This window comes from Molothrus aeneus, chromosome 7 (assembly GCF_037042795.1).
Source record: "Molothrus aeneus isolate 106 chromosome 7, BPBGC_Maene_1.0, whole genome shotgun sequence".
Lineage (NCBI taxonomy): Eukaryota > Metazoa > Chordata > Aves > Passeriformes > Icteridae > Molothrus > Molothrus aeneus.
In genome coordinates this window covers 14886042-14909374 of record NC_089652.1, presented here as the reverse complement: position 1 = coordinate 14909374, position 23333 = coordinate 14886042, and the positions used below count along the sequence as shown (strand labels likewise).

General features: G+C 39.1%; 1 protein-coding gene across 5 annotated transcripts in view; it reads right to left on the bottom strand.

Annotated features, from left to right (window-relative positions):
• Positions 1–910: 910 nt before the first annotated feature.
• The window catches only part of PDE1A (phosphodiesterase 1A), a 201061-nt gene continuing 178638 nt past the window's right edge, over positions 911–23333 (bottom strand). For 2 of the 5 annotated variants that reach the window (XM_066553500.1, XM_066553499.1), the window contains exons 13-17: positions 22171–22291; positions 20223–20407; positions 9561–9836; positions 4440–4504; positions 911–4063 (exon numbers count right to left, since the gene is read on the bottom strand). In XM_066553500.1, coding sequence (XP_066409597.1) covers positions 4031–4063; positions 4440–4504; positions 9561–9836; positions 20223–20407; positions 22171–22291 — 680 coding nt within the window. In that variant the 3' untranslated portion in view covers positions 911–4030. Of the gene's footprint in view, positions 4064–4384; positions 4505–9560; positions 9837–20222; positions 20408–22170; positions 22292–23333 lie in introns of all 5 variants that reach the window. The other 3 variants (XM_066553501.1, XM_066553503.1, XM_066553502.1) reach the window with 3 other exon arrangements.

Below are 23333 nucleotides of genomic sequence, written 5' to 3'. Positions count from 1 at the left end.
CCACTCATTTTTCCATAGTGTTTTTCAAGGATGTGATTTTAAAAAATGCTTTTAAAGGGATGTACTCCCCTTTCAGACAAACCTTTTTCTGCTAAACTACTGGACACAGAAATCTTAATCTGCTGCTGGAGAATGTTAGCAATACTTACATTTTCCTCTTTCTCATACAATAACTGTATGGTCTGTTCAAAATACACATTTTAGACACTTACCACTAGTGATCTTGATTTGTTAATTTGAAAGTATTTTCATCACAGTAGTGGCTTGTTTGACTTCTGGCATCTCTACAAGAAGAAGGTCTTTTGTGCATGTAGCTCAGATGGCACCTGGAAAAGATGAACTGCAAAGAATGTGGTATAAAGTAGTTGTCTTGATTTATTTTCATCATGTACCTAGTCAGGATTTGATACATGTTTGAGCCTATGGGATTCTTTCCATTCATTATCAATCCAAGTAGATAGGGGCCCTGTTTAATTCCATTTACACTGAACTTTGATTATAAAATTTACACCATGCCATGGAGGTATCCCTCAAAGTCATACACTTCCTGAAGAATTGTTGCTAACAAGTACAGTCCCAGTGGCTCCTTCAATTTCAACCCCAGTATGAATTTTTTTGTATAAAATTATTTTATTGGTTATGTTTTTCTTCATGTGAGGGCTGTTTTAGCCGTAAAGGCTAAGAAGGCAAGACTCGCTTAAAAAAATTGTTTTCAAACATGCCATGAGGATGTGAGTGAGTTTGTGTGGCAAACTGGGACAATAATGGGAAAACTGTGGAGTCCCACGTGGGTGTAAGGGTTGGAAACGACCATATATACACACTGTCATTTCTCCAAGTCAGTCAAACACAAAGGAGCAAAAATGCTCCAGGAAATCAAATTTGTAACTAACACTCAGGAGCTTCACAATCCTTGCCCTCAAATCAGATTTATTTGGGAGTATCATCATAGGAAATATGGACAAATACAGCAGAATAAAAACACACAGTTGTAGATTGCCTCCTTGAAAATTAAATTAAAAAAAAAAACTGGCTAGATCATAACCCATAACAATATTACATAATATATCTGTCATATATCTCAAGATAAAAGTACAAAATAAAACTTTTGAGGGCTCATTTATAGCTACAGCTGGTCAGTGTGCTCGATGCAGGGTACATGCCCAGAATGCTGTGGGAGAGATGCAGATACAAACAACATTTCTTAGGGCCCCATGCAGTGTTTTGGTAGCGCAGCCTTACAGGTTTCAGAGATAAAACTACTGTTCTGGGAGAGGCTCTCTCAAGAAGCCTTTCTCCCAAATGAAGCCAAATTTCACCCAGCCCAAAGCCTTAACCAGCATGTGTTGGCTCTATTGGTCTTTTCCATCAGAGAAAATGTCTCCTTATCCAAACAATACACCAAGCTTTGGGTCATGTCCAGGCAAAATCTTGCTAAGAATAAAGGAAGGAAGAAAGAAAGAGAGTCAGCTGGCATTAACAAAAAACTAAAGACTCTTCTTGTATTTCAGTAACATCTACCACAGTGATAAAATCTGAATACAAATGAGCAAATAGGATTATTTATAGAAAAATCACTCTTCTATCCTAATGAACGAGATCTGCAGGCAATGAGCACCTCTTGTGAGACCAGGAGCTCCTTCTAGCTTCTGCAGTGGGAGATCTTGGTGCTCACTATGACAGCAGGACACTGAGAGCCCCACAGGGTGCTTCAAGTTCTTTGCAGAATCTGTTATATTTTCTGCTTGTATTTCCAGGGGAAAATTTTTGCAGAGTAATAAATGTCAATGGGATAGAGACACAAAAAAAATTTAAGTTCAACTATGGTAAAAGCCTGAAAGTGAAAATACAACATAAAGATTAAATTCTGATTGCTTCAGACTTTCAGGCTCAGTGAATCATAAATTATCATGTTGAAAAACAGTCAGTAGCAAATATCTAACTGGCCCAGTTTTTAAAGATAGTAGTTGTCTTTTGTTCTTTTCAAATTTGGTGGGAACTATAGATTATCTACTTATCTAAAATAAGTTTCTGACTTCTCAGATCTTAATCAAAAAGATTTTCCACTGCCACAGCATATGGCAACTTACAATTAAAAAAAGTCTGATATGACCATTAAATTTCTTCTCTTGTCATAAGGACAATAAGAAGCCATAAGGTGGTTTACATTTTATTACAAAGGAAAAAAAAGAGTTCAACATTCCCAAAAAGGATGCAAAGGTGCACAGAGCGGTCCAGGCTACTAATAATTTGCTCAAACACCAGCAGAGAATATATATAAATTCTTAACTCTTAGCAAAAAATATTGATTGCGTTATAACATCTATGATACAATTTCATCTGTTAACATTTCATTCATTAACGGCACTGTACAGAAATCTGTCCATGCTAAATACAAGCCTTGGACCAGATACACAAAACAATTTAAATGTATTTTTTACATCCTATATGCACAAACATTTCTTAAGTTAAAACTATGCATACTACTTATGCATAGCACATATATGGCTTACATATTCAACGACAGGAATTCCACCTCTTGGCATGCCCTTGTCCCAGGGCTCAGAGCTTACACTGTTCCCAGCTCAACTTTGACTGCTCAGCTGTCAGAAAAGAGACAGTCAACAGCTATGGACATGTAAGGGTCAGCAAAGGGGATTGTTTCATGATTCCTTCTTCAGTTGGACAAAGCGTGCCCTTGTGGAGGTGGACCCTGATGCCTGCTGAACTCTGGTTGGATCCCTGAAGCAGCACATGAACAGCACACAGGTCTCAGTCACCCTTGGCACAGAGGAAAGTGCCACTGCCCCCACAAGTCCCCTTCAGAGCGGACCATGGCTGATTAGAAAGACTTTTTGTTCAGTGAGGTAATAACCACAGGGTCCAAAAAGGAGAACAGGGAGCGTCGGGAGCCACCTGAGTGCCTACAACCTGAACGGGAGCCTAGAATTTCCTGGCAGGTTCCAGCAGAGGGAAATGAGGTTGGCTGCAGCTGTGTAAGACACCCAGAGAAATCAGGAGGGGTCATGTGCAGCTCAGGGGAAGAAGAGATGAAAATGGAGTTCCATTATGGGCACAGTTTGGGCTGGAGGGCTCATTCTGAGGCTTCTTGCAGAGGTAACTGCCTGTGTGCTGCTGTTTTTGCTGCCCCTCAAAAAGAAACAAACTCTAGGAAAGATGTTGCTGGATGCATGTTATCACCTTTGCATTTGAGATAAACTATGACACAAGGCCTCTGTGTCACCTTCCAATTCTGTCTGAGAGGCAACACAACATTTTGCTGAAGTGAAGCAATTTTCATGTATTTCTGTTGCTTCTCTTCCACTCAATAAAACAATAAGTACCAGCTTCATGGAAGGGCTGACAGCAGTGCTGTTGTCTTTCAAAATATATAACAGGATTCAGAATGTTTCAATCTTTAACGCCAGATGCTATTCAATTAATTTTTAAGAGATATTTCAAATACTTTCAAATTTGTTCAACACCAGTTCTGTCCATATGGCAGCCACTGCAAGGGGGAAGAATCTTCATTTGTGCAGGCTGGTCAGCGTAACTTTGCAACTTCCCTGTACAGTCTACAAACATTTATTTCCAGATATTTTAAGGAAGCTAACAAGTAGGACTTTTATGGTGCATGCAGCATGATTGCATGAACAAGTATCTAGAAACACATTTTGTTTTGATTTTCCATTTTCAGTGGACACCAGCAGCAGTGACACATAACAGCAATCCCAGGCAGATGACAAACATCATGTTTTCATACATCTCATGATTAACTGGAAATGTCTGGTACCAGTGATGCAACAAAGCAAGGTCCAACTTTGGCTGAAAAGATTATTTTGGCTAGTTTAAGAAAGCAGAATAGAAGAGGAAATAGCAACACAAAAACAACTGAAATCTTGCAAATTTTTAAGTGCCTTGAGTTACCAGCTCAGGGTTTTACATTTTACATTTTTTAACATTTTGTTCAATCATTCTCCACAGATATAGGATGATCCAAGAACAAGTTGACAGATAACAGCCTCTGAGATCATGAGGTAGGAACAGCTAGAGTTCTTTTCTCCTGCAACAGAGTTCAAATGAAAATTCATAAACAAGAGATTTCTGATGCTATTACTTTCAATATTCCATATACTTGAATTGAGGATGATTTATCACATGATCATTTAGTCTGGCACTAAGGATTCAGATTTAAAAGTATTGGTTTTCCCTTTATACTGAATTTTTTTTAAGGTGACATTGAAAGTGGGGTATTCTGTGGCCTCATTTCAACATTTCTTAATATAAGCACAACTGGGATGGAACAAAGAGTTTAAGAATAGCACTAAGCAAGCCTTTATGGTATAAAACACTCCCCATTAAAAGAAAGAAATTACCAAATTACCTGTCCTGCCTGAAATGTCAGAAGCTTATAAGAAATAGCAAATCTAGTTCTGTACCAGTGCTTCTGTCTGCTCCGTGGCTTTTACAATATCTTCTGACTTCTTACAGTGTTTAGGCTCACCTGGAAGATAAACAAATGTGATTGGCAACGTGAATGAGGAAGTTAACCAAGTCAAGAGACTCTGCACAGCCACAGACAGACAGAATCTAGTTCCTCAAGATATTTTAAGGATAAAATGAGGTTTCAGTCACTGCTTCCTTTAATTGCTTTCTCACCAAAATAATCATCAGCTTGAATTAAATAATCATTATGGTTAATCACAAGGCAAAAGATAGAATGAAAGCGATAGATCACAGCATGAAACAAAACTATGAAGACTTTTACATGAGTGTGAATAAAGTGGGTTTGGTTCATTTTTTTGTTCCAGCTTATTGAAAGTCAAAATTCACCCTCTGCAAAGCACTGTTTAAATCCTCTTTACCGTAGGCTTTCAAATCAGAGTCTAAGTTCCTCCCAGATAATGAAAGATGCCAGTGTCAGGTTCTAAGAACTAAATTCAATCAGACAGGAGAAATGACACAGAGTAACACAAGCAGCTTTCAAACTAAGTGATACAACATGAATCTCAAGTAGAGAATCATAGAATTAAACTGTTACTATTCCTTCAGTAGCTTTGAATGAGTACAGCTGAGGAATTTCTACACTGAGATGGGAGGCAGGGTACAATCTAGCAAACTCACAGTGTTTTTTACTAACTACATATAGTAACTTCTCAGTTTTATCCGCTGGATAGAGAGATCCCACCAGTAAGAACTCTGACTTGAAAATATCAGAAAGAAAAAGCATAGAAGTCTCAAAAGTGGAAAAGATGATCTGGGAGAAGCTTAAAAGTTATAAAAATAGTGAGGGGAATATTTTTGAAAGCCAGAAAACTAAGGTAGAAGTAGTTGAAAGAGAAAGCAGATGATGCATGATCTGAAAGGAAAATTGAAAGATGGTGGCGAATTGAAGAGGCTGACTGTTTAGAAAAGAGAATAGGAAGAGAGGAAAGAAAACTCAAGTGAACAAGCATGAAGAAAGAAGAAAATTAATACCTACAAATCTGCCATGGCTTCACTGTAAATGAAGAATTGCTACTGATTTCACCTTTGTTTCACTACCTTGAATGGTGGCAGAGTGTGTGCTGCCCACTCTGTAACACAGAAACAAGCAGATGGGCCATATTCCCACAAACAGCATCCTACACCACTCCTTATTTTCATTCAATTTAATGTAGGTGGAATACAGACAACCAATACTTCAAAGGCTTTTAAAGTTTCAAAACTGGAATAACATTAATAAGAACAAGGATGTCTACAGATCTTTCAGCCTGTGGCTCTTTTTGGAGGGATTTAGCAAAACTTTATTAGCATTATTATATGTAAAAAAAAAAAAAAAAAAAAAAAAAGCTATTTATCTAAATATTCAGATTTTAAATTTGACACTTGAGTTTGTGGAAGTGTGGAAGCCTTAAAACAAGACAATTCACAGAATCATGGAATATGCTGAGTTGCAAAGGACCCCCAAGGACCATCACATCCAGCTCCTGGTCTCTCTCAGCACCACTTCCAAGAATCGCACCCTGTGCCTGAGAGCCTTATCCAAATGCTTCTTGAACTCTGTCAGCCTTGGTGCTGTGACCACTGCCCTGGGGAGCCTGTTCTGGCATCCAACCACCCTCTGGGTGAAGACCCTTTTTCTAATATCCCAGGTGAACCTCCCCAGCATAACTCCAAGCCACTCCCTCAGGTCCTGTCACTGCCACCACAGAAAAGATCAATGCCTGCCCCTTCTCTTCCCTCATAAGGAAGCTGTAGCTGCAATTAGGTCTCCCCTCAGTCTCTCTTCTCCAGACTGAACAGACCAAGTAACCTCAGCTGCTCCTCATATGGCTTCTACTCCAGACCCTTCCCATCCTGTGGCCTCCTCTGGAAGGTCCCTAATAGCTTAATATCTTTCATATATTTTGGTATAAATTTAAAAAACTAAACAGTAACTTCTAAGGCGTATATAGTTTTCTGTTTGTACATCAAGTTTTTTATGCGATTAAAAAAAATGAGATTGCTAATGGCTGTTATCTTCTATACCCTATCTTTTTTATAAACACATTATTGCTTTTTCAATCTAACCTTCCCTCCATCCTTATCCCATGCCTGAACAGGGCTGCCTTCCCTTAGTCGCAGGCTCCTGCTGTGCCCAAGGAGCACCAGGGAAGCAGGCAGCACAGCAATCTGCTCCTGCTCTGCTGGGACACAGAGGTTCCACACTCGCTGAGCCCCACGGGGCCACCACAGCACTGAGCAGTCACCAAGCATTTGCCTGGCACAGGTGATCCCTTGATGCCACCTGCAGCACCATAAATCAAACTGGCATGTGGATGCCATGGATCTGCCCACTGCTGTTTAACCTGGCTGTTCTCCAGAGGCTCTCACTGGCTGAATGCTGGTGATGTGGAATGCGCTGCACACTCAGTGGGACTGGGCAGTCCTCTCCTGTCACAGAGAGTGAAGCTACTGGCAATCCGTTTTATCACAGATTTATTATCTCCCTTGCATTTTGATATTAAGGATTAATGTGGCTATCATTACGAGTGAGGAGTTAAGTTTGCCAATTAGCATTTATAAATCATTGAAATGTGGAGTCGTTTAATTAAACATAAGCAGTTTTTAAAATTAATGTTCTAATTAATAAATCACTAAGGAGAAAAGGAAAATCATCACTTAAAAAAAAATCACCTTATAATAGTTTCATTTAATCTTGTACCATTCAATTAAATTAAAGTGAGATGATGGAAAGGAAAAAAGGTATTTGTGGAGAAAAACAACATTCAGTCCCAACTGCAGTGGTGGTAGCAGCGACCTCCAGTCTTCCCTTTGCACCAACCTGGACCCAGGGCAGAGCTATTCCTGTCACTAAAATGTGATGGTCTACAAGAACTACACCTAGAATGAGATGTGACACAAAAAGCAGAAACCAGACCCTTTTAAATTTTTTTAAATGAGGAACTCCCTCATCATAGCACATCCACAGCTCCCAAGGATGCACACACATCATCTTCCAGTGTTCCCCAACTGCTGTAATTGAATCACAGAAAACTTAACTGGATTTTCTGCTTTTTATAAAAGACAGAACAATGACAGATAACATATGAAATTTCAACCTGAATAACCATGTTGCTTTTCTTTTTCCTTTCTATCTCACCCTCCCAGCCCTAGCACCCACAGGTGCTCACTTCTCCACCCCAGGAGTCAGCAAGCACTCTGGACATCCCCTCTAGCCCCCCAACCTCAGGACAGAAACTACAGAAGTAGAGAAGTCTTCTTCTTGGAAGAAACATGGAGAGTGTCCTGACAGATGTATGGTGTCTCTTAGAATACTCAAATAAGTCTAACTTGTGAAATAGAGAAAGGTCATGTGTTTGCTACCTTCTGCTTGCTTGAAGCAGCATTCCATTGAAAATGTCTGATCTTGGTTAAAAGAGTCCAGTCTGGATCCACTGGACATCAACAGAGGTGCAAAAACAGTATTAAAAACTGTTTCTTACTCATTTAATAAAGTTCTCAGTTTGAAGTTTCAAAGTACAATGCATTCTCTAAAAAATTTCCTGCTTTAGAAAACAAATGAGATTAGCATGCTATAAGATAAGAAATCTCTGTTCTCATTGGAAAGGTAGAATGTAAAGATTGAAAGGTGGAATGTAAAGATTGAAAGGTGGAATGTAAAGTTCATGCAACAGCATGAACTAACTGCATGCAGAGTTTTATCTGATCTCTCAATCATTTTTGTTGGTCAGCCATCTGAAGACCCACAAGTACAGCTGCACCACAACTGCCTTCTGCCAAGTCTGAAAGATAAAAGATGCAGCTTTTCCTACAGCATTCCTCATCCAGGAGATGGAGAACTTCTCTAAGGCACTTAAATTTTAGGCTGAGCTTTAATACAAACCTGTTGTAAAAAATACATGTTAAAAGATAAAATGTCAGTTATTAGACAACGTCAAATGCTGTGAAAGTAATTTTAGTGTAAATATTTTGATTTAGGGCCCTAAATTAACCATCTGTTATTTCTGATGGAAAAAAACCTGTCAACAATAAAAGCATGGAGCCATGGAATGTGGAAATCTAGAGTAGGTGGGAGTTCTCCATAAAAAGGTTTTTTGAGAAATATGCCAAGTCATATACTCATGTCTAAGCTAAGCATTATAAGCACTTCAATGCTGCTGCTCAGACAATGCCATACTTCTGGCACAATATTGCAAGGCTTACTGTCATTAAAGCATTAATGAGTTTCACATTTTAAGTAAAAGTGAGGAAAAGAAGTGTCATTATATCCTTGATTCTTCTTATTACCCTAACACTTCAAAGTTTACTCTAACTATAAGCAAACTCAGAAAATAAAATGAAGATGTACAGTGTCTTCCTCTCCCTTTGATAACATCTATACCTCATGGCTTGGGCATGTTGCCCTTGATACTGTGTTGCAATCTCCAGATACTAGACGTGGTCATCTTGTGATAAAATACTTACACTCTAAAAACATATTCTAACATTTCAGCGATGTTCTGGCTGCTCCACTTGTCTAGCAGCTACAGTCAAGAGACTGATCTTCCTGATTAAGTGAATGACACAGTCCCATGACTACTACAGCTGGCAAATTCCATCTACTTAAGCTTAACTCTTAGATTCACACTATGTTTGGTACAAAGGATGTGGTTTACAAAATAACAATCATATTAGGTACCCAAACTAAGGGGAACAGATATTAATAGTGTAATTAATTATTAAAAAAGAAAATGTTAAATAGATCTGTTCTGAATAAGTTCACCTTATTCTTTAAATTATTCTAAAACCATTCTTCAAGTTCAACTAAAGTATATTCTCTAAAGAATTTTCTAGTAGATCCCAAATAGCTGATATCAAGAAGTTGATATTTTTTAATATGCTTCTATTTGATGTTTTAGGATACTACCACTTTTACACAGGCCTGAACAAACTGTCCTGCGCTGATGGTTTGTCCAACACCTTATTTCAGTATTTTACATTGCTGTTGATGTTTGACAGGGAGATACCAGACACTGCTGCAGCTTCACCCTGGACAGCTCCACGAGACTGGCTTGTGCTCTGTGATGAAGCATTACCATTCAGTGGGTCTGTATTCTGGGTCTCTTGCTGGGCATCGCTGAGATCTTTCTGGTTCGGATCAGAGTTAGTGCATTTTTCTGAGCTGGATTCATCACTCAGTGGAGTGTCCAAAGAGACTACTTGTAGGACGATGGATCTGGGAGGACAGGCTGTACCATCACTCCCCTGACTACTCTCATTTTGTGTCCTTGTTGCCTCTTCCTGTAACTGTGCATCTGTGGAATTTCTGCTTTGGTCTTTTTCCTGTTCACCAACATTTTTCACAAGTTCTTCTACAAAGAGGGAACAAAATAGGTGAATTAGATAAGAAGGATATGCCACAATTTTTTGATTTCAGAGTAGTGACATATAGAGCTGCACACAGGAGCACTGTGAACATCAATTTCTGCATGAGGCCATGCCCAGTGTTTAATATGGGTCAGATTCTGCTCCTGATTGCACAACTGCAGCTGAATGTAGCAGTCCTCTTTCTGGTTTGATGTCTAATATGTATCTCTTTTTTGGCCATAATACAGAGCAAGGAGCATCATCAGACAACAGTAACCTGAAGGATGGGAGCAGGAGGACCCCTTCTGCAGGCATGTCCCTCTGCAGTGGTGTTACTGACACAGGACTAGGAAGAGCAGAGCTCATCAGTTCTGCAAGAGAGAGAGGGCATGGAGGGGAATGCCCTTCTGGGGATGGGGCAGGAATCAAAGCTGAGGGGAAGCCCTGAATGAAATTTGCCTATCAACCTGGAAAAGTCCAAACCATCCAGTTGGGAACAAGCTGGAACAAGCTATAGGGTGTTATGTATGTGCTGTCCAGTACTACTGCCATTTTGGCTAAACATACATCTAGAATGGGAAGGGACAGATATGGGGGAAACTGTGCTTCAGGGGACAGCAGCAACAGGAAAAAATAATGTTTGTGGAAGGCTCTACTCCTTACTTTATTGCAGAGACCCAGAGAACAGTACAAATGAAATGGCCCAGAGTAAAAGGAGAAAGAACAGAACAGCACAGAGAGGTGGCACCAGGAATAACTAGATGAAAAAGAAACTGAGAATGGAAAACTTGTGATGGCAGGTGAAGTGTCCAACAAAAAATAAATGCGCCATCTTCATGGAGGGCCTATTTTCTTGCTATTGTAATCTGCATTTCATAAATTTGGATTTTAGAATCTGTACACTAGTATAGAAGATACCAAATACTGTCAATTTAAAAAGTTAGCATTGCAGTTTGAACAACATGGGCATAAAACAGCTGCATGATATTGCACAAAATTTCTAATTTGGATGTTAGAAATTACTAAGGAAGGAAACCAAGCATTGAGATACTGATGGAGTTCAACTGGCAACTCCCAGGAACTCTGATTTTGAGTGACCAGCCCAAATGCAGGCCACAAGGGATTGCACATGACAACTGAAAGATAACCCAGACTGCAAGCACATTTTTATTGCTGTCAGCATTTTGCACCACCTCACTTTTCTAAATCCAGACAAAAGTTCCCCCTGAAGTACAATTTGGTCGGTGAAATGGGATGGAAGGGAATATCTTCAAACCCGATGTGCAGAAGCACAGAATGATTAATTTCCTTTTTTTTTTTTTTGTCATTTATGCCTTCTAGTACACTTTTTTAAGAAATCAAGAACTTTAAAATGTGAGCAATTTCTACATTGTTAAACCATTTTTTCCAAAACTTTAGTGTCCTGCTTGGTTTAGATTCCAAATCTTCTGCAACTTAGACAGCTAGTCTTTTTCTACAGACTTCAATGTAGCTCTTACAAAGAAGAGGTTGGGTTAAAGCCATTGAAAAATATGCATATGGAACTTGAAGCAAGCTATGTTCAATCTAGAGACATTATTTAAAGCACCCGTCACTCATGATATAACCTACCTACATAAAGCTTTTTTCCTAAGAAAGTGATTTATGTGCCATATTCGCCTCCAAATGGCACAACTACAGTACTTTCCTTAGCTTCATAAAAAAACTCCAAGAAAATTAAAATATAAAATATTTCACATGCTGTTCAGATGCATCAGTAAGTTAAAAAAAGCAAAGCTGAACTACGAACACACATAAAACTGTAAGATTAATGTAGCTCATGCTGGTGAGATTTTTTAACTAAAAACCTAGTAAGAAGAGAGTATTTTTCTCACTGAATATTGTTTTAGGACTATTCTAGCCAGAATTCAGGTATGTCTTGGTGTAATTGGATGGCTGACCATTTTATTCTCAAATAAGAAAGTTCAGAATATTCATACAAGCAAAATCCACTGTTATTTTTTGTTCATAAAGTTGCATATCCAAACTTAAAATTGTTCTTATTCACTCCTTAGAAAACTTAAACTGGCAAATGAAGGTTAAAAGTTTAATTATAACAGCTCTGATGGTTTGTTCCTCATTTATGTCATTATGGTCTCCAATTTCTGTGACAGTCCTGGAGATGATTTGAGATGATCTCAAATTTGTCAGTTTAAGGATACCTAAACCAGAGCCAAACTCTAACTCAGGACTAACTGATGGATGGAGCTTTGAAATGAAGTATCTCTGCACCAAGATACACTTGGTAATATACCAGACAAAAGTGAAGCCTTTTGCATTTAAACTGGGGTAAGACTACAGGACCACCACCAGGAGTGCCTGGTGGGAGTGAATGAGACTGAGAAGCCTCAAGTACAAAATTCTCTATGATGCTGTCACAAGTGTCACTAAGAGCCCCCCCTGTTTTCTTAGTATTAAGTCTGTCACCTGCTGGATGTCTGACTCTATGTTCTGACTTGCTTTGCTCCCCTCAGCTTTAATCCACTGCTAGAAAGATGAAAAATGCTGGGTTCTTATGGTGTGTCAGCCACTTGTGGAATATGCTAAATGTGCTGGGAAAATGTAGATTTCTGCTTTCTATAACAGCTAATAATTGTACTCTATAATACATGTGACCTTTATATTGCATATAATATTTGGAATTCTCTAAAATTTCTGCTGTCCTATGTCACTCTGATGAAACAGAATTATCTAGCAGTCTAAATGAGGCTGAGACCGGGACAGTGACCAAATAAGTAGAATTCAAGCAGGGCAATGCTAAAGTAATCCTACTAGTGTAAGAGAAATGGAGCTGGCATGCTGTCTCACCCCCAGTGCTGTGCAGGAGGAATTGTAATAAACACTGTGGCAGTCTCTGCCTCCAGCCAGCCACAGAATGCCAGGACCCTCACCCTGCACTGGGCTTCTGGGAAAAGCAAGCTCTCCCTTCCTATGGGCACATTACCATGGCCAGCCAGAGATGGAAAAGGACTCTGCTAAATGAACCAGGTAATCTGGCATTTGAACAGTCTCAATAATCAATACAAATAAATAGATTAATAAGATATAAAATATTAAACAACCACCTATCTTGGCCCTCAGAAGAGTTTTTGTGTTTTGGGGTGTGTCTGTTAGGCACTGAAGAGCTCGGGGACTGTCAAAGCCATTCAGATAAAGGCAGGCAGGAGAACATTGTGCAGTGCAGTCAGCTCAGCTACATGTTGTTGATGTTGCTACTGGTTTTGCTCTCTCTGCTTTAACTTGGCAAAAGTGCCAGGAGCCAGGCCTGTTTGTGTATTTTTCAGCTGTTGGGTTTGTTTTCCTTACAAGAATCCAAGTGTCATTCAGCAAAATTTGTGTGAATTCCTCTATAAAATAAATGGATTCTATTAACCCTTCTCATAAAGGACTGTGCTTTAAGGCAGGAAAGAGCACAGAAATGCAGAACAGTCCTTTATGGGAAGCAATAATGGCATTTGACACAAACATGATAGAAAGGGTGTCCTTCCTCCATTGTGTTCAGGCTGTTGGCAAAATAACTGTAATACAATATTTAGTTTGGAAAACTGGCAGGACTTGTAAGGCAATAGCCAAATTTCAGAATAGCTCAAAAATTCTGGTACTCAATAATTTTGTATTTGCAGAAAATGTGTTAACTAGTGAAGGCAACTTCTTTCCTCTCTTCTTTTAATCAGATTATACATTTTTTTCACTAAGTCACTAGGGTTTTTTGTTTTGTTTTTCACTTAATAGGTGTCAGAAAATTTAATTGATTTCTTTAAGTTTCATTTTTATTGTTTCCAGGAGTGAATGGGAGCACTGAATTCCTATCAGTCCAATGAAAGACTGCAATGTCCATGAAACACTAAAACTGCCACAAGACTCAATCTCTAGCCCCAGCTGCAGCAGTCTGTGGTGTCCCCAAAGAACCCCAGATGCCCTGGAGGTTCTGTACTATCAACTACCACACTGCTTTCCACCAGGCCTGTTTGTCACTGCCAATGTGTGCAGCAGCACTTTCAGGACATGGCCCAAGTGGTGAGGAAGCTTTGCTACATTTTGGAACTTTCTCTTCTGTATATGTCCGTCAACTTTCTTTTCTCACCTTTCTGTAGTACACAAAAGAGGATTCAGCTGCTGTGACCTGCACAGTACATGGCTTGTAAATTACCTTCCTCTTTACAGCAACTGCATCACTTGATTCAACAGGAATAGAGAGGAAAAATACAAGAGCCATGTGCAAGCAGGACATCTCAAACCAGCTAATGGCAGTGCCTGTAAATCCCAGTAAAACAAATATCTGCTCAATCACACTGCTATTGTGTTGACAATAAGCCACAATTATTAACCCTTACGGAAAGACATGATGACATGAGAGTTTTGACAATTAGAAAACTACTGAATTAGAGAGGAAAGCTGTTAATCTTCACTAAGAATTAAATTATTTGAGGACTCTGTAATGAAGAATGCTGCTGGATGTAATGGAATCTCTGTGTATACTATGACAAACTTTGATTTCTAGGTTTGTCTCCCTTTTTTTACTGTAAAATGGAATTCCAGAAAGCAGTGACAAAATACCCAAACCAGGACAACATGGGAAGGAAATGTACCTTTCTAGGAGACATGTTCTCACATCAGCCATTTTAAAGAAAAAATTAAAAGACCAGGACAGAGTATCAAAATTCTTCAGAGAAGGAGAAGACTGATCCTGGTGTCTCTGGAACTACCAAGTAAGTTTAAAGATGCGTCCAAAAGTTCCCAAACAACCATGATTATCCCCAACCAACCTACCATTTTCAAATCCAAGAAAATATTGCAGTAATGCACAGAGTAATTTAGGTACTGATTCCTTCCACTTTCTACTCATCACACCAATTTCATCACAGTTATAGGAGTATATAAAACCACTGCAAACCATGTAATCCAGTGGCACTTAATGTTACAGCATTATGTCATATAGAAAAAGTAGCAAAGACTAAACTAGCTAATTAAACCAAAACTTTTCACTAAAGGACTTGGTTAAAAATAATTTGTGAGTTTATGGTTTCCTAGAGTTGCTACCTCCACCTTCTACTTCTGTTTAGCTGTAAGCACAGGGGATTGAATGCTGGAATTTTTGGGACAGGGAGTGGAAGGGACATGCTGCTGTGATCCTGCTAGAGGGAAAAGGGTCTTTAAGTGATGCAGACTGTCATGTGCAGAGACAGGCCAGCTCTCTGATGTGTATTCCAGAGAGATCTAAAACAGGTTCCATTATTAGGTCAGTTACCATTCCTTTGCCTGTGATTTACCAGGTATTGCCAATACCAACCATTTCTTCCTACTCATAGCTCAACCCACTCCTTGCATTTACTCAGACCATGCTGAAAAATTCTTCTTTTCCCACTTAACACGTTTCTGAATTAGTTCAGAAACTGTTTATGACCCAAGCATTTTAGCACTGCAATTAAAATCACTGTTACTGATACTAGATGGGACTCCTTTAGCCTCCTGAATTGATTAGTTTCCAACAGAATAAAACCGTCCATTAGGGGAGATTTCATGTGCCAAACTGTCAGTCAGTTTCTGTGACTGTCACACACATCCTCCCACGGCCCGCCCTTCCTCGCGGCTGCTAAGTCACATTAACATGCTATCAGATCATCACTCTCAGATTTTCACATTTCAGCAGCTGCTACTCTCTTCTTGTTAGTGAGTCTGCAGAGAAAATCTTTCAGACAAAATGGAGCTGAGCCCTGTGGTTATTGTGACTGGAAGTATGCAGAACTGAAAGTGCCCGAGGGGAGCCTGCAGGTACCCTGCACAGGTCTTTCAGAAGAAACATTTGTCATTAAAAATTGCTGCCCATGGGGAAAAAAAAGCTGATCTCTGCTCCAAAGATTCAATAGTTGTTATTTTGTCACATTTTTAGCATCAAAATTAAGCAGAGGCCAGTGTGAGAGACTCATTCAACCTCACTTATTTTTCATCCCACTTTGATGAGGTCAGCCATCGCAGGCATACACTTTCAATCCAAGCAGCCCAGTGTACTGCCAAAAGTGTTGAGGACAACATTTGTCACTGATGTCTTTCCACACAGATAATGCAAACCTGGTTCAGGTTCTGTACCACTGAATTCTTTAGAAGAGTTACATAAGCTTAAGATGAAAACAATAAGTTTGTAATACAACTGCTGTTGTATTATCCTGAAGATGGGCCCATTTGATTGGCAGCTGGACTTTTGGTGTGCTGTTCTGCATACCCTTGTGTTGTCACATGGCCTCAGGTGAGTGTCCTGAGCTGCCTGTGCCTCTTTTCATTATTAACAGAAATTAATGATAATTTTTTATCCCTGTAACTTTATTTACAATGATAACTACTGAAGAGATTAAAGCATGTAAATCAGCAAGTGTGATTATTAGTCTGTGCCCTTACATTCTGTTAAGAGTACCTGAGCTTGCCAAGCACAGACCAACTTTATTATTAAAACTTTGGAACAGTTTTATAGAACAAACCAAGTATGAATAAAGGAATAAACACTGTATTTTTAAAATATTAAATAATTTTTTTACAATTATGTTCTAAGAAGGGTACTGTGAAGGATCTTACATGGTAGTTAAATCTTTCCTGATAAGTTTTGTGCTTCTTACAGCTTTCTCAGTAGGTCAATAACTTTCAGATCTTAAAATCCACTTAGAACACATATTCTCTAATGAAAGAACCTCTCAGATACATCTGAGCACATTTACTGTCCATTTGCTACACTACAATAATTGCAAACAGCAGCAGAGATCAAGAATATATGTTGAAAAAAGTTCAGGATGAAATAGTATCTTCATCACTGTATTGAGTTGAACAGAGACAGATTATCTGGTGATTGGGGCTTGGAATATTAATTAAACATCAAGGCTTTCAAATTAGAATCCCAGATGTTTGATCATTATGGTAATTCCCTGTTAACAGTACTCCCTGAAAGGCCTGAGAAACATTCCTCTAATTCTCCAGTGGTGAAAGGTTGAAGACCCTTAGGCTATAGAGCACTGAGCTCCCCTGCATCAATTACACAAGTCATGGCCTTTTTAGCAAAGTGGAGCCATCCTATTTACTGAGCCTTCTGTTAAGGATGCTTTCAAACAGCTCAGTGCTCTAGATAGATAAGAACTTTCCTTACTAACAGAGGCCTTTCCAAAAAGCACACTATTCCTTGCACAAGCTGCTTGCTCTGAATCAAGCCTCCACAGCAACTGTCTTTTCAGGGAGAGGTAGTGCCAGCATCTTCAGGACAGCTTCCCTGTCAACAGCACTGTCACTGAGAATGAGTCTTTTCCTCTGGACTACCTGGCACAGGAGTCAGACCATCTCCTCTGGCTCTTGCTAAGGGAGCCCTTGCTCCAGCTGAACTGCTTCCCACAGGTGCTACACGTGTAACCTTATCCTGAAAAGCTGGCATGAGTTCAGGTCATCCTCAGGAAATTATATGGAATGTTGCTAGTTTCCTTTCTGTACTCCTTGGGCATCTGTAGTACTACATTTTATAGAGACAACTTCTCCTGAGCCTGTGAACTAAACTGGGAACAATATCTGCTGTTTGCAGAGCCCATTGACAAGAATGCAGATGGCTCCTTTAACAGCACAAGCTCTGTTTGTCATAGGCAGCTCAGGAAGTGTGTTTGAAGATCTGCACTGAGAGCCAGCCTGTTTACTACCACAACATGGTCCTCAAACATGTCACCTCCTCAAGGCATTCAGCAATTTGTGACTTGTCATGAATTATCTAGCTAGGAACAATGAGAGCACCACTTTCACCTGGCAGTGATTTTTCTCTACATCTCTTCTCTCAGTACATGCTCCTACTAACATACAAATAAAGCATAACTTCATACACATGCCCAAAGCAGTCTAAAGATTTTTCTCTGACATGGAGTCAGAGAAAGTAGCATGAGATCTAGACAAGACGAGACTAATCATCTGAAATTCAAGGGCTCAGGTTATTGACTTACAAGCTTAGTCAAACTTGGTTAATCTGAAAATAATTTAAAGGGAAGGGAGACGTATAACAATATTTTTTATTCTTTACTAGATGTTCATTTTGCACAGCCTGATTAAGGATTTTCAACCTTTGCAGGGTACAGCTTCAGAGCAGATATACTGGACCAGTTGAAGACTCCCTTTTCCATTTAGTGGCAAGGATTATGTGCTACCTCAGAAAGTCCTCTACAGAAAGCTATTGTTACTTAACAAAAAAATCTGCTACAGCAGTCCTCAGGGACGACGTATGGACTGTGGATGCAGACATTCCATTCCAAATGAATGGAACATGTAACTTCCACAAAACCTATCAAATCCACCCCACAGCTGTTAATTAACAAAATATAAATGTGTACTCAAAAGTATTTGGATTATTCACAAGGTTTCCTCTAAGGCTAAACTGGCACCCTGAAGGTCTCTATGCCATACTCCAGTCAACTGCAGGTCTTGCTGCAAGTAGCCTCTTTGTGGCAGCAGACTTCTATAAATCTTTTCCTCACAGAGTAGCTCAAAAAACAGATTCAGCCACAATCATACAGAGACAATATCGTTCCTCAGGCGCTGGCCCCAACACCAGCTATTGTCACTTACCCATCAGCTTCCCTAATGTATGTTTTACTGCAATTCCATAACTCTGTTCAGGCAGTACTTAGACATGCTTCATTACTCAAGTTGATGGAAGAAAAGGAGGTTAGGACAACCACAATCTCAACAAAATCCATTGAGCCTTGAGCATTAACCTCTCTGGTTGTCAGAGTACAAAGTATGCCCAGTTTCCTGGATTTTGCTGGGCCCCTCATTGATATTCACTGCAACCTTACCCAAAGTAATTTTTAAATCTCTTGCTGCAAGTAGCTTTGTGTTTTCGATGCCTGTCAACAGTACAGTAAAACTGGGCTAAATATATCATTAATTTATAGAGCACAACAAAGCCCTGGGAATGAAGTGGAAACTGCCCTTTGACAGCACTGTACCCCTCCAGAACAGCAGACCAAAAAGCTGATGCACCAGAATCAAACTGGTTAGTTCTGTGTAACTGGAGATGGCAAACTTCCATACAAGTTCTCCATTCCTCCATGTTGAAGGACCTTTCATGTCACCAGCTCAGGGTTGCCTGATTTCTGCAGGCTGTAGCTAAGTGGCCTTGGGCACTCTGATGGTCTTGTATCATTACTAACCACTGCAAATTAGAAGTTTTTTCCTTTGACCAGCCATTATTAGTTGGGCAACACCAAAGGAAGCAATTGGTTATATAAATCTTCTCAGGAAGAAGAGACAATATTAATGGAATCCTCTGCTCAGATGCCCCTTCCACCTGACTCTTTCAAACCTTTGTCACAAATGATGTGTGGAAGCTTATTCTTAATATCCTTCTAATGAGAATATTCATTTGCAATTTAGCACTAAATTAGATTTTATCACTGTTCAGCACTCTTTTTCTGTCTTGTCTGACACCTCTTTGGGAAAAAAGACATTGATTTGGATGATGGGATAAAAACAAAGCTGGCAGTGGGTTCCAGGATATCACTCCCAGCTGTCAGTGTCAGGTCATGTACAGCAAGACCAATCTCAGCAGTGAAATGCTATGCTGAAATATTCCAGGTACTTACTAGGAAATAACACAGACTGTGGACAAAATACTCCCAAATGGCACTCACTTAACCTAGATTGAAGCTATAAAGTCTTCTCAACAACTATCACTCAGGTGATTGAAAAGCATTTCACTCAAGTAACTGTAATTTCAGGCAATTTTCAGGTATGGCTTATGAACTGGGATACTCTGTGCAGGTTTGGATTTATCAACTATCTACTGGCAAATGAAGAGTCACTTTTGGCTTGCTTGGGCCTAATGCATGCAGTGATTGCCCAAATCTTTAGATCCACTGGGTCATTTAAATAATTGCCTACAGCATAATCCCAAGAAGCCTGAAATACAGAATTCTGCTATATACAGTGGGGGACAAATAGCATTTCTAATAGCAAAGTACAACTTTCATATTTCTGAGGAAATGTGGCAGCACACGCCACTTTGAATTGTTGATTTTGGCATTTAAAGCAGATGTCAGTGTAAGTTACAATTAAAAGTGCAAGAATGTACATTTCTAAACCAGACCTCTGAAGATAAGCTGTGCAGCACAAAGCCTTATTGCACAGGCTGTGAGAGTTATTCCCATCCCCTAACCACCTACACCTCTTTAGACCCCCTGGGAGAGCAAAACAGGAGCATCTAAAACAAACATTAAGACATAAAATATACGAGTACAACACAACTATGCATTTTTACAGGTTGATAGAAATTAAAAAACGAACGTAGGTGAGGTCTTAGGGAGTAACCTATAAAAGCATTCTACCTTAACATGTCATACCTTCTGCTGCTAATTCTTTCCATCTTTCTTTGTTTGCTTGAATGATCTTCATCAAGTTGTCCTTGAAGGCCCTTAGGTCTACAGTTGCTAGAGAATTTTCTGTGTGAGTCCCTCCATCACCTGTACTTTTAAACCCAGGTCGTCTTTGTGCTTCAGCATTGCTTACTGCTCCCAAACTATTTTGGCTGGACAAGGGAAAAAAACCCCAAATTATAAACACAGTCAGCTAATTTTAATAATACACAAACAGTTCATGTCAATCAAGTTGCTTAGGAACTAACTTGAACAGTAGTTTTTATCAGAGTGTGACTAAGATACAAGATGTCTTGCTGACCATTTCCCAGGGAATTCTTGAAAAAAAAGTGACAACTGAAAATACATTACTTGTAATCCATTTCTTAAAAGAATGTTTACACAGACATTTTGGAGTAGCTTCTTAGCTGTGTTTTTGCATGATGAATGGTATCTTTGGTTCTCACAGGAAAGACATCTGATCATTATTTTTTGATGCATTTAAAAAAAAGGAAAACATGACATATATGACAGGTAAGTTTTGCTTGAGCTGAAAATTCTCTTCAAGTTACAAAGCTTCAAGTATAGACAAAGAAAGATGTGAGTGGCTTTAAAATTCCCTAAATAGAGACTGCAGCTACATCTACAGGTAAGTAGAAGTGAAATTATCCATATACGTATATGATGGAGAAGGTGGGAAAAAAAGAACGAATGCTCTTTTTTTTCTTACAATTAAAAAATAAGACCTATTTCCAACCTTGTGCAGCTACTCATGTCTTAATAGGTTTTGTTTACTCAACTTTGCTGCATGGTTTATCTCATTGGTACCACAGGCAGATATTAATAGACATACAAATGGGTTTCCATTAATCAGAAAATAGTTGCAGTGAACATAGCAACAAAAACTTCACAAGAAGAGTTAACTGTAATTTCCATGTGCTCCAGACATATTGAAGGGGATAGAATGGAAAAAATAGGCCACAATTCTAGTGTTTTCCAGGCACCATCTCATGGTGTACATGCAATAGCCTGTGTGCAATTCTCTGGCTCAGACTTCTCTGTATCATGCTACAGGCTCTTCACTCCCCTCAAAAGTGTGGCACTTGATTCCATACAAAGAAAAAATCCCTTTATCCTCCATCTCACATGGGGAAGTTTTGCTGGATCATAAGCCTTTTTTCATTTGCCACTCAGTCATGAACATCAACCAAAAATGAAGCCTGAAGCTGCTAATCATTTGCAGCTGCTAATCACTCATTTGTGAAGGAATATGCAAACAAATTATTTATCAGTAATACCTTAGTTTAGCACTGTTCCCCAAAACACTAAGAACACCATCATAAATACCTACTTCTAGTAACTCCTACTTGCTTCTAGTAAGCAAAATCTAGGAAAGCACTAGGTTCACCCTTTTGATACTGAAATCTAACTAATGCCCAGCAAATAAAAAATTGCCTTGCAGAGTTATCACTTAGTAACCTCAGTGAAAGCTCAAATCACAGTTTCAAAATGAAATATAAATATGATAATAGAGGCAGTATTTGTAAAGGCAGTATCTGATTATTCAACAACGCTTTCAGCAAGAAGCCGCTCAAAATACACTCAAATTACACTGTTGTAGCTACTTTGCCTTATAGGAACAGGAATTTCAATAGCCTATTGGAAAGATTATATTTAAAATGTAGAAATAAATTTCACGGTTTTTATGTGTTTATTCTGATCATTACTGGGATTTTGCCTTTGTATATGTACAATTGTTCAGTCAATGGGGCAGAATAGCACATTGCAAATACAACACAGCCCCACAGGGTGGCAATACTGCACAGCTGTTTGTTACCTTCCCAGCTCCAAATAACCGGGATCACTCTGAGAATCACATTGTTAGGATTACTATGGGAGCTCATGTTAGTTCAATAACAAAGCAGCGTATTCATACCTGGGGGTCCCAAATGCAGGACTTTCAGATTTTGTCGCTTCCTCTATAAGAGGCATAACAATTTTCTCCATTGAATCAGTAAGAAGAGAAAATGTTGGTTCTACTATGAAATCAATGAAACCTAAGGAAGAAAAAGAGAGAAAATCAGGTTTTATATTTCCACAAGTCTCAAATCTAAAAATGAATACTTGCTATTGGGCTGATTTTCTAACTGCAGGCCCAATTCAATATACTAGATACTGCTAGTACAATCTTGAAGGAAAAAGCACAATTGAAACAAAAAATGCCTGAAACTGTATAGATATAAGTAGATATTAATAATTTCAGCTTTTCATTCTTTTTTCTTGTAAATTTTATGCACTGCTGAACACACCTACCATTTGAAATGAGTATTAATTATTGAATAGAAGGGAAGCTACTGTTGAGCCAGAGTGCTACAAGCCATGCTGTCTCTTTTACCATTCGGAGCTTCTTGCCAAGGAGTTAATATTTCAAATTGCTGTTTATTATTCTGTGGAGGTAAAGTGTTATTTCACAGTGTGTAGGAGGGTTCTGTCAAATCAGTGAAGAGAACAAGTAATATCCTTAGGAGACAGCATTCATCCCACAGTTCTGAGATGTCAGCTCTGAACAATGTCTTTTACATTCTAAAGTGCTCATCATGGTATGGAATGACACAGTGAGAGAATGAAGCATTATTCTCTACTGAGCACTTAACAGAAAAAATATGTTAAAACATGAGCTAGCAATGGATTTCCAGATGTCTTCCTGCTCTAACCATGCAACACAGCATGAAGATGAGCAACAGGGAGTCAGTCTATAATCCAGCTTCTCTTCTGCAGTAAATATGATGCTTAAGTATATTGGCTTCAAACTCCCAGTGAAATGGAATAAAGGATACAAAAAGTGACTGACCCAGGGAGGCTTGACCCTCTGTAGTTTGACCCTGAGACACTGATAGGCTTACTTGCAGTCCAGAGGGCTGATTTATTAATTAGCTTTAAGGTGAGATGCATCTACAAACTGGTACTTTCAGATTATAATAGAGAGAGACTTGTGAGTTCTTAAGCATGAGATAAGCAGTTTGAGGACATGATTTGCCAGACTCTAAAGTGTGTACAGTAAAAGCTGGGCTTATGTCCAGTATCTTGGTTAATCCCTCT